The 12,056-nt window shown below is 39.2% G+C and overlaps 1 protein-coding gene across 3 annotated transcripts in view; it reads left to right on the forward strand.

Annotated features, from left to right (window-relative positions):
- KNTC1 (kinetochore associated 1) overlaps positions 1-12,056 on the forward strand; it is a 99,450-nt gene that overhangs the window by 41,532 nt on the left and 45,862 nt on the right. For 2 of the 3 annotated variants that reach the window (XM_019038686.4, XM_055358253.2), the window contains exons 22-33: positions 563-706; positions 1,760-1,816; positions 1,909-2,010; positions 3,824-3,943; positions 4,029-4,172; positions 5,169-5,267; positions 6,432-6,535; positions 6,689-6,788; positions 7,783-7,917; positions 8,563-8,682; positions 10,447-10,519; positions 11,148-11,215. In XM_019038686.4, the coding sequence (XP_018894231.2) occupies positions 563-706; positions 1,760-1,816; positions 1,909-2,010; positions 3,824-3,943; positions 4,029-4,172; positions 5,169-5,267; positions 6,432-6,535; positions 6,689-6,788; positions 7,783-7,917; positions 8,563-8,682; positions 10,447-10,519; positions 11,148-11,215 (1,266 nt within the window). The remainder of the gene's footprint in view (positions 1-562; positions 707-1,759; positions 1,817-1,908; positions 2,011-3,823; positions 3,944-4,028; positions 4,173-5,168; positions 5,268-6,431; positions 6,536-6,688; positions 6,789-7,782; positions 7,918-8,562; positions 8,683-10,446; positions 10,520-11,147; positions 11,216-12,056) is intronic. The other variant, XM_055358254.2, reaches the window with a different exon arrangement.

Below are 12,056 nucleotides of genomic sequence, written 5' to 3' on the forward strand. Positions count from 1 at the left end.
GTTTACCTGCACTTATACCACTGAACTTAAAATAAAAGTTAACCAAAAAAGAGTCTAACTCCTAATCTTAGCTCAAAGGCAACATGTTATCTGGTTTATTAGTGGGCTTTGTAATGTAGCATTGGTGAAGAAGATGTTGCCACTGCAGCTCAAATTGTGGTAAAAGATTGCCCCTTAAAATTGCTTGTCTCGATCCCTTTAAGTTGGCCAAAGTTGGTATAGAACATTAGATCCATAAAGTCATAACTTGCCGTGATGCCCTTAATGGCTGCATTGCTTGTCAGAATTCCTAGTATCACCCCCAGTTAAGTTTTCCTTAGAATACTCTCTCTGCTGGTTCTTCTGCTACATGATAAACTATTTGGCACTCAGCGCCGTGACATTGCATACAGTATGCAGCTCCCAACTAGAATCATTTGCATAGTGTGAATCTCCTTTAGCACTCATTATTAAATCAGTAGGCTACTCCTTAAAATGACTTCCTAAAATATCTTTGTCAAACATTTGGAAGGCTTTTGGTTTAAATTTGTCAGATCTTCATTTCTCGCTCCTTATAATTTAGGCAAACTTTGAAAGCAGATTTGATGTGAAAATGCTGGAGAGCTTGCTCAACTCAATGTCTGCATCAGTCTCTTTGCAAAAGCTGTGTCCATGGTTTAAAAATGATGTGATTCCATTTGTAAGAAGGACTGTGCCTGAAGGACAGGTGAGTTGTCTTCAGTATTTCCACTCTTGATGACTTTATTTCATTTTTTACATTAGATCATTGAAGATTAAGTCACGTTAACACCAGTTAACACCAGTTAGTTAAGCTAACACCTGTGTTAATTAAAGTGTCTCTTAAAAGACAACTGTGATTCAGAAGGAGATGTTATCATTTGCAACAATATAGATGGAACTGGAGATTATTATGTTAAGTGAAATAAGCCAGGCATGGAAAGACTAACATCACATGTTCTCACTTATTTGTGGGATCTAAAAATCAAAACAATTTAACTCACGGCCATAGAGAGTAGGAGGATGGTTACCAGAGGCTTGGAAGGGTTGTGGGGTGATGGGTGATGGGTGAGAGGTGGGGATGGTTAATGCATACAAAAAAATATATTTAGAAAGAATGAGGCTGGGTGCAGTGACTCACGCCTGTAATTCCATCACTTTGGGAGGCTGAGGTGGGTGAATCACCTGAGGTCAGAAGTTTGAGACCAGCCTGACCAACATGGTGAAACCCTGTCTCTACTAAAAATACAAAAATTAGCCGGGCATGGTGGCATGCCTGTAATCACAGCCACTCGGGAGTCTGAGGCAGTAGAATTGCTTGACCCAGGAGGTTGCAGTGAACCGAGATCGTGCCATTGCATGAGATCCAGCGTGGGCGATGAGTGAAACCCTGTCTCAAAAAAAAAAAAAAAAAAAAAAGAATAAGACATACTATTTGATTATACAAGAGAGTCAATAATAACTTAATTCTATATTTAAAAATAACTAAGAGTGTGATTGGATTGTTTGTAACACAAAGGGGATGGATACCCCACTCTCCATGATGTGATTATTTCACATTGCATGCCTGTATCAACACATCTCATGTACTCCACAAGTATGTACACCTACTACGTGCCCACACACAAGCAAAAAAGACAATCGTGGATAAGATGTTTATGGACAAAATAAATATTTAAAGGAAAAAAAAGAAATCGTGGAGGTTTTTAGTTATATCAGTGATTATGCATTAAGAGTTTTATTTTTAAATAATCTATTTCAGATAATTCTTGCAAAATGGTTAGAACAAGCAGCCAGGAACCTTGAATTAACTGATAAGGTAATACTGATTTAATTAACAGTAAAAAGACATTTTGCACACTCCCAACAGCATAAAACATTGTTTTGAACTGTCTGTAATCTTTTTTAAAGGCAAATTGGCCAGAAAATGGACTTCAATTGGCAGAGATATTTTTTACAGCAGAAAAAACAGACGAGTTGGGATTGGCATCTTCCTGGCATTGGATTTCCTTGGTATGATGTGAGAATGGATTTTTAGTAATGAAACAGTCAGTTTACCTGAAAGGGTTTGTCTGCATGTATGTAAAGTATCTGGAAATGTATCTACTTCTTAAATTTTCTGTTTTTGTGTGCCTTTTTTCTGTTTTGTGCCTTTCAAATCCATATGTAGGAAAATTTGCTTTTTCTTTCTTTCTGATTTGTGTTACAACTTCAACCTATGTTTTTAATTTATTTATATATTTATTTATTTATTATTCATTTTTGAGACAAGGTCTCACTCTGTTGCCCCAGCTGGAACGCAGTGGTGCAACCACGGCTTACTGCACCCTCAACTTTTGGGCTCAAGTGATCCTCCCACCTCAGCCTCCTGAGTAGCTGGGACTACAGGTGCGCATCACCAGGCCCGACTGATTTTTGTATTTTTTGTAAAGAAGGGGTTTTGCCATGTTGCCCAGGTTGGTCTTGAACTCCCAGACCCAAGTGATCTACCCACCTGGGCTTCCCAAAGTGCTAGGATTATAGGTGTGAGCTACTGTGCCCAGCCCTCTCAACCTATTTTTTTTTTTTTTTTTTTTGAGATGGAGTCTCACCCTGTTGCCCAGGCTGGAGTGCAGTGGTGTGATCTCAGCTCACTGCAACCACCCCCTCCCAGGTTCAAGCAATTCTCCTGCCTCAGCCTCCCGTGTAGCTGGGACTACAGGCACCCACCACAACGCCTGGCTAATTTTTTTTTATACTTTTAGTAGAGACGGGGTTTCACCATATTGGTCAGACTGGTCTCAAATTCCTGACCTCAGATGATCTGCACTCCTCGGCCTCCCAAAGTGCTGGATTACAGGCATGAGCCACTGCTCCTGGCCCCCCCTCAACCTGTTTTAATGAACAGTTTTTCTCTATTCAGCCAACCAAAAGGGGAACTATATAAACATTCTGATAAGTGGTATAATTGGGATTTTCTGCATTAGCAGCATTTCACAATCCTTTGAAAAATTAAATCTTGGCTGGGCACGGTGGCTTACGCCTGTAATCCCAGCACTTTGGGAGGCCAAGATGGGCAGATCATTTGAGGTCAAGAGATTGAAATCAGCCTGATTAGCATGGTGAAACCCCATCCCTAGTAAAAATACAAAAAAAAATTAGCCAGGCATGGTGGTGGGTGCCTGTAGTCGCAGCTATTTGGGAGCCTGCGGCAGGAGAATCGCTTGAACCCGGGAGGCAGAGGTTGCAGTGAGCTGAGATTGTGCCACTGCACTCCTGCCTGGGTGAGAGAGCATGACTCTGTCCCCCCCAAAAAAAAAGAAAAAAGGAAAAATTAAGTCTTGATAGTACATTAATATTAGTTTTCAAAGGTTGTATCTGTCAAGTCACCTTTTCTATATAAGAGCTTTTTCCTCTTGCTGTAAAACATTATTTTTATCTTTTCCCTGTTAACTTTTATCAATATTGAAGGTTCTGTTCTTTTTATGTAATTTTAGGAAATGTTATGTCTTTATATCTGGTTATGATATATAATCTCTATAGATAGATGGGACACTGAGCACTATCTAAATGATGCTGTGTACTAAGTATACTTGGGTTCTGAAAAAGTATTATACTAATATTCTTAATTTTTCTATCTTTTTTTTAAGAGAAAATATCTTTCAGATTCTGATCTATACTAATTTGGTTAAAATACTACAAAATTTAGAGCATAAGTTGGTTTAAAGTTGCAGGTTTCCTCTTACGTGCATAACCAGGGTTAATTCTTATTTTATCTGAAATAATTCTGATTCTATTTTTCTGTCATACTTTTATATCGTTAACAACTTTAACACTTTTGTTTTAGAAAGATTATCAGAACACAGAGGAAGTATGTCAGCTAAGGACTTTGGTAAATAACTTGCGAGAGTTGATCACGTTGCATAGGAAGTACAACTGCAAATTAGCCCTCTCTGATTTTGAGAAGGTAAAGTCCAGGGTCATAAGAATTATTTTGTATATCAAGTTATGGGTAGAGTCTGTATTTATGCCATCTTTCTTTTGGCATCCAGGAAAATACAACCACCATAGTGTTCCGAATGTTTGATAAAGTGCTGGCCCCAGAGCTTATTCCCTCCATCTTAGAGAAGTTTATAAGAGTTTACATGAGAGAACATGACTTGCAAGAGGAGGAACTTCTCTTGCTGTACATAGAGGTAACTTTTCCTTTAGATCTAGTCTTATTTCTTGGATCTTTGCAGTGTAGCACTGTAGTAAATATTTAACTCTTTAAGGAATGTCATATGCTTTCTCAGTAGGACTCATGCAGCATATTGAATTGGTTAAAAATGTGGGTTAATTCTGCTACTAACCGTCTTGAGCAAAGGGGGGATACATGAGGACTGTGAACCCGGAAAATCTGAGACAGTTCTCAGTTAATTTAGGGAGTTTATTTTGCCAAAGTTGAGGATACACCCATGACACAGCCTCAGGAAGTCCTGACGACATGTACCCAAGGTGGTCCGGGCACAGCTTGGTTTTATATATTTTAGGGAGAGACATGAGGCATCAGTCAGCATATGTAAGAAGTACATTGGTTCGATCTGGAAAGGTGGGACAACTTGAAGCAACGGCAGGAAGACTCCAAGCGAGAGGGAGCTTCCAGGTCACAGATAGGTGATACAAAATGTTAAAATTCTTTTGAGTTTCTGATTAGCCTTTCCAAAGGAGGCAATCAGATAATGCAGCTGTCTCAGTGAGCAGAGGGGTAACTTTGATAGAATGGGAGGCAGGTTTGCCCTAAGCAGTTTCCAGCCTGAGTTTTCCTTAGTGATCTTGGGGGCCCAAGATATTTCCCTTTCACAGTACTTTCTTCAAAGGGCTATTGTGAGACCACAGGAGCATGAGCTCAATAAATATTAGCAATTATTTCTTGTGGATGTTATTAATGTGCTACAGTAATCTTATTTGTAGATTCTTCAAGACTGTTTCATTCTTAAATTTTCTATACCATATAAAACTAAAGGCTAATGTTTTGGCAGTTTTGTATTTTTAGACCATTGTTCAACATTTATGACTAATTAGAATTTTTAGGGTTTTTTTCTTTTAACACATCTATCAAGGCCATATAATATCTGTATCTAGCTGTATGTGACATTTTTTTAATTTGAATTTTTAATTTTTAAAAAACATACATGTTTATCCCTTTTTAGGATTTACTGAATAGATGCAGCTCAAAGTCCACATCACTCTTTGAAACAGCATGGGAAGCAAAGGCCATGGCAGTAATAGCGTGTTTATCTGACACGGATGTAAGTAAATAGTGACCATTTGCGTTTCCCTTTTGAGCATTAAATCTTTTCTGAAAGCTTTTTTCTGTTCATAAAAGCGACATATATTTGTTTTTGTTTGAGATGGGTCTGGCTGTGTCGCCCAGGCTGGAATGCAGTGACATGATCATGGCTCACTGCAGCCTCAATCTCCCTGGCTCAAGCAATCCTCCCACCTCAGCCTCCTGAGTAGTTAGGACCATAGGCGTGTGCCACTACGCCCAGCTAATTTTTGTATTTTTTGTAGAGACAGGGTTTCCCAGGCTGGTCTTGAACTCGTGGGCTCAAGTGATCTTCCTGCTTCGTTCTCCTAAAGTGTCTGTTTTCTTTAATTACAGAAAATAAAAAGTGAATGTTTACTCATTTCCACCCCCAAGAGAACCTCCATGGACAGTTGTATGCATATCTTTGCAGGCTTTTCTGTGGTTATGCAAACATGGAGACTTTTCTTTTTCAGTTATTCGCTGCAATGTGAGACATTTGTTAATATATTGTAATATGCCTTTATTTTAACTTCACACTGTTATTGCCACTATAAAATAGAAATAAAATAATGAAAACTGTTTTTAAACCAGAGACTGAGGCTGGACACAGTGGCTCATGCCTGTAATCCCAGCACTTTTGGAAGCCAAGGCAGACAGATCACCTGAGCTCAGGAATTTGAGACCTGCCTGGGCAACATGGTGGAACCGCGTCTCTACAAAAAATACAAAAATTAGCCAGGTGTGGTGGTGCTTGCCTGTAGTCCAAGCTACTTGGGAGCCTGAGGCGGGAGAATCGCTTGAACCCAGGAGGTGGAGGTTGCAGTGAGCTGAGATCGCGCCACTGCACTCCAGCCTGGGCAATGGGAACATGACCCTGTCTCAAAAAAACAAAAAAAACCCAGGGAGTTTAGAGACCGTAGAAAGCAATAACACTGTATGTCTTAGCTTACAGCAGAAAAAATACTCTTCTGAATTTTTCTGAATAGTCCAATTGTTCTCTATATGTGAAAACTGAAGAAATAAATGGTTTTCCAGTGAGTGGATGAAATATTCTCAAACTACCATGTGGTTGATGTAAGACCTGCTGATTGGACTGTGCTGTTCACTTGCATGCATCGTAAACCTGAGGGCTGTTCCTTGTCCATGCGTGCATCTTTTGTAGCTCATATTTGATGCCGTGCTCAAGATCATGTATGCGGCAGTGGTTCCTTGGAGTGCAGCTGTGGAGCAAATGGTGAAACAGCACCTGGAAATGGACCATCCCAAGTAAGATGACTGTCTACGAAACAATGTTGTTATGCTCTGGAGAAACATTGTGTTTTGAGTTGACATTCATTTATGTTTCTATATTGTTTGCTGTGTCCCGTAGTACTTCATAAAAAAGGCAATCCATGTTAATATGGGTAAATTTGCTTTCAGAGTCAAGTTATTACAGGAAAGTTACAAACTAATGGAGATGAAAAAACTTTTACGAGGCTATGGAATAAGAGAGGTAAATCTCTTAAACAAGGAAATAATGGTAAGTACACTCTTCGAAGAGTCTTTTTTCTCTTTCATTTCTAGGGCAATATGGGAAACTTAATGAGGATTTTATATTCTAGGAGGCTAATAGAGCTAGGTTTTTCCACTACATTTCTTTTGTTAGATATGATGTTAATAAGGTGTTCAGTTATTTATGAGAGTATTTATTCTTTTTGACATGGAGTTTCGCTCTTATTGCCCAGGCTGGTGTGCAATGGCGCGATCTCGGCTCACCGCAACCTCCGCCTTCTGGGTTCAAGTGATTTTCCTGCCTCAGCCTCCTGAGTAGCTGGGATTACAGGCATGCACTACCACGCTTGGCTAATTTTTTTTTGTATTTTTAGTAGAGATGGGGTTTCTCCATGTTGGTCAGGCTGGTTGGTCTTGAGCTCCCGACCTCAGGTGATCTGCCTGCCTCGGCCTCCCATAGTGTTGGGATTACAGGCATGAGCTACCGCTCCTGGCCTTTTTATGAGAGTATTAAAGACACCAAATAGGCCAGGTGCAGTGGCTCACACCCGTAATCCCAGCACTTTGGGAGGCCAAGGTGGGTGGATCATGAGGTCAAGAGATCAAGACCATCCTGGCCAACATGGTAAAACCCTGTCTCTACTAAAAATGCAAAAAAATTAGCAGGGTGTGGTGGCATGTGCCTGTAGTCCCAGCTACTTGGGAGGCTGAGGGAGGAGAATCACTTGAACCTGGGAGGCAGAGGTTGCAGTGAGCTGAGATTGCACCACTGCACTCTAGCCTGGCGACAGAGGGAGACTCTGTCTCAAAAAAAAAGACACCAAATAGTAAATTAAGAAGCTGTAGAAGAAAGAAGACAGGACTGCGGAATGATCAGAATATAAATCATGTTTTAATTTTTCATACAATTTAGTTTTTTGCTGCATTATTTAAATTTTTTGGCCACTTTGCTCTTATAAGCAAATGATTTCTTGGTTTTCTGTGAGTTCTATAACAAAGAATGTTCATATTGTCTTTTGCAGAGAGTGGTTAGATACATTCTCAAACAAGATGTCCCATCTTCTTTAGAAGATGCTTTAAAGGTAGCCCAAGCGTTTATGTTATCTGATGATGAGATCTACAGTCTAAGAATTATTGACCTGATTGATAGAGAACAGGTTTGTAAGTTTTATGTTGTCATTTCGTATGGCTTCTTTGTTTCCGTGTTGTTGTTGTTGTTGTTTTTTGAGACAGGGTCTCGCTCCATTGCCCAGGCTGGAGTGCAGTGGCTGTGTTTCACCATGTTGGTCACGCTGGTCTCAAACTCTCAACCTGAAGTAATCCACCTGCCTTAACCTCCCAAAGTGCTGAGATTACTGGTGTGAGCTACCGTGCTTGGCCTATTGTGTTTTTAAATGTCATTATTTTTATATGATTCTATAATCATAGCAATGCCTAGGAATTAAATCTTCAGTATCTAGGATCGTATTTTAAATTTATTTTATTGTTTGCTGTCATCAAAAATGGATTTTCAGCATCAGGATGGATAGCTGATGCATGCAGGGCTTAAAACGTGCATGACAGGTTGATGGGTAGAGCAAACCACCATGGCACATGTAACAAGCCTGCACTTTCTGCACATGTATCCTGAAACTTAAAGTAAAATAAAATAAAAATGGATTTTCGGATTATTAAAACATTGAACCATAATCTATTTTTCCAAATGATGTATTTTCATCTTTAAATTGAAAAAAAAGAGGTAAGGCCACACCGTCCTTTGCAAATACCAGCTGTTTTTTCTTCCTTTCAAACCCTGTTTATAGGGTGAAGACTGTCTCCTTCTGTTGAAGTCTTTGCCTCCTGCTGAAGCTGAGAAAACTGCAGAAAGAGTCATCATATGGGCACGACTGGCGTTACAAGAAGAGCCAGATCATTCTAAAGAGGTGATGTTTTCACCAAGTAAAATATAAGTAAATCCAATTTTTATGGCTATTAATCAATAGGATAGAAAAGATGGACTTACACATATGGAGATCTGCCCTTCTCACTGCTAGGGTGGCGTAGTGAAAAAATTCCTGGGTAAATTTACTACTAGGAGAAAAAAACAATTGTGGCTGCCTTGGAGCGGCTGCTTGAGCCCACAGAGAATGACCTGGGAGCTGTGGGTTAGCGGGTGTCTTGGAGCAGCTGTTGTACACGAAAGATTTCTATAATGCCTTGCAATATAAACAATGTTTTGTGTTATATAGGACATAATTATTGTCAAATAATAATGTCAGCTACAGAACCAATATAAATCTATATAATCTTATAACATTGAAACTTAGAAATGGTTTTAAGAGAGTTTACTTTTTTGCAGATGAGGAATACTTGATTTTTCCAGGATAGCTGGATTCTTACTGATTTTTAATTTTTTCTCTTTTTTTTAATATTATATATAGGAGATGAGGTCTTGGTATGTTGCCCAGGCTGGTCTTGAACTCCTAAGTTTAAGTTCTCTTCTAGCCTTAGCCTCCCAAGTAGCTGGGATTACAGGCATGCACCACCATGCTCAATAGTTGGGTTTTTTTTTCTTTTCTTTTCTTTTCTTTTTTGAGACAGAGTCTTGCTTTGTTGCTCAGGCTGGAGCTCAGTGGCGCGATCTTGACTCACTGCAACCTCTGCCTCTCAGGTTGAAGCGATTCTCCTGCCTCAGCTGGGAGTAGCTGGGATTACAGGCATCCGCCACCACACCTGGCTAATTTATGTATTTTTACTAGAGACGGGTTTCACCATGTTGGCCAGGCTGGTCTCAAACTCCTGACGCCAACTGATCTGCCTGCCTCGGCCTTCCAAAGTGCTAGGATTACAGGTGTGAGCCACCACACCTGGCCAATAGTTGGATTTTTAAACCCCTAAGGATAGATACCTCCCAACTTCTCTCAGTCCATTTCAGTAATGTTTTTTGCTGTTGGAAAATGAAGTTATTGTTGTTGTTTTTAACACCTAATATTTACTATGCAATAGGCATTAGGTTAAATAGCTACTTCTTGTTCATAACAAAGGTGTAAAGTAGTTCCTATTGTTGTCTCCTTATATATTAAGTTCAAAAACCAAAATATGAAAGTAAATGACTTTTTTCCAAGGTTGTTAGAAAGGGGCAGAACCTCAGCTCAAACTGTCTAATACCATAGTCTGTATTCTTAAGTACCAGTTTGAATTGCTCCCATTATGAAAATATTTGAATTTTTTTATTGGCGAGGCACTTACTAAACATTTTACATACATCATGTCTTTTAATTAAAGCACCTCCTTTTTTTCCTTCTCTTAAAAAATTTTTTTTAAATAATCACTGGAAGGTAGTGATTATTTATTAGACTTCTGTTCTCTAGGCCATTTTTTAGACTTCTTTTTAACTTTTCTAAATGTTTTTTCAAATAGTAAATAACTCTAAAAGAGAATAAGGATCTATTAATCATAATGTAGTTGAAAGGTTATTTGGGAGAGTTGCATATTCTTTGATATTTCTAAATCATATATCCAGGAGTTCATACTGGAGTTTTTCAGGTCTACCCTGTATAACGCTCATTAACGATCCATTTCTCAGCTGCCCAACTCCTCCACAATTGTTTTTTCTGCTTCTGTGGTTTTTGTGTATTTGTATATGTACTACTGAAGTGGTCAGAAAAGGAAGTAGATTTTATTTCGCTTTATTTATTTATTTTTAGGGCAAGGCCTGGAGAATGTCTGTAGCGAAGACATCCGTGGACATTCTTAAGATACTATGTGACATTCAGAAAGGTAGCTTTTACTTCTGTTTTCTCATCTCAGTTTTGTTCCAAAGCTCACCCTCTTCAGAAAGAGGCATCGAAGACAACTCTCACCATACCCACAGTTTTTCTGGTTCTGATTGTCTTTATTGATCTTACCCATTTTGCTTCATGAAAAGTCTTCCTTTATTCCTTTATCAGCAATTCAAGAACAGACGCATGCAAAATCAACCTATCATTTGTTTATATGCTCACTTACTATTTAGTGCTAGACTAGATTTCCTTAGTGTCTCGCACTCATTGCTCATTTTTCTCATTTATCAGTTGCTTATGATGGTGGGGAGAAGCCATTTGAACTGGAAGTTAAATAAAACAGTGAAGAAAGTAACTTTCCAGGGAAAAAAAAAGAAGCTACAATTTACTTCAGAAAAATAACTTTTTTGTAACACATAAACTTCTGTTTTCTACCTCCTGAAAGAATAATTAGATTTTTTTGAAATTAGATGTTTTTGTACTTAGTTACTATATATTATCATCTGAGAAGAACTACTGAAGACTTGAGATGAGAGAACCAAAGCTAATTAAAATTTCTTCTTTTTAAAATTCTGATAATATGAGAATTTGCATGTCTGCTATAACTTTTAAAAATTTAATTACAGACAATCTGCAGAAGAAGGACGAATGTGAAGAAATGTTGAAACTATTTAAAGAGGTTGCTAGCTTACAGGTAAACATATTGAGCCATGTTAAACATTATTACTTGACCAATCAGTGCATTTTTCCCTCCTTAAAGTTTTCTGTATGGCTGGGCGCAGTGGCTTACCCCTGTAATCCCAGCACTTTGGGAGGCCAAGGTGAGTGGATCACAAGGTCAGGAGATCGAGATCATCCTGGCTAACATGGTGAAACCCCGTCTCTACTAAAAATACAAAAAATTAGCCAGGCGTGGTGGCACTCACCTGTAGTCCCAGCTACTCGGGAGGCCGAGGCAGGAGAATTGCTTGAACCCGGGAGGCGGAGGTTGCAGTGAGCTGAGATCGTGCCACTGGACTCCAGCCTGGGTGACAGATCGAGACTCCATCTCAAGAAAAAAAAAAAAGTTTTTTGCACTAGTCTTTAGGGACTGGAGATACTGGTTTTCCTTCTCTCTCTCTCTCAACAGCTGTATTGAGATGTAATTTACATACCATATAATTCATCCACTTAAAATATACAATTCAATGATTTTTTTTGTTATGTTATATTATTAAATTTTTTTTTTGTTTTTTGAGATGGAGTTTTGCTCTTGTTGCCCAGGCTGGAGTGCAATGGCGTGATCTCGGCTCACCACAACCTCCACCTCCCAGGTTCAAGTGATTTTCTTGCCTCAGCCTTCCCAAGTAGCTGGGATTATAGGCATGTGCCACCAAGCCCGGCTAATTTTGTATTTTAAGTAGAGATGGGGTTTCTCTGTGTGGGTCAGGCTGGTCTCAAACTCCTGACCTCAGGTGATCTGCCCACCTCGGCCTCCCAAAGTGCTGGGATTACAGGTGTGAGCCCCCGTGCCTGGCCTTTTTTCTTTTTTTGAG

The sequence above is a fragment of the Gorilla gorilla genome, chromosome 10 (assembly GCF_029281585.2).
Source record: "Gorilla gorilla gorilla isolate KB3781 chromosome 10, NHGRI_mGorGor1-v2.1_pri, whole genome shotgun sequence".
NCBI classification, from domain to species: Eukaryota; Metazoa; Chordata; class Mammalia; order Primates; family Hominidae; genus Gorilla; species Gorilla gorilla.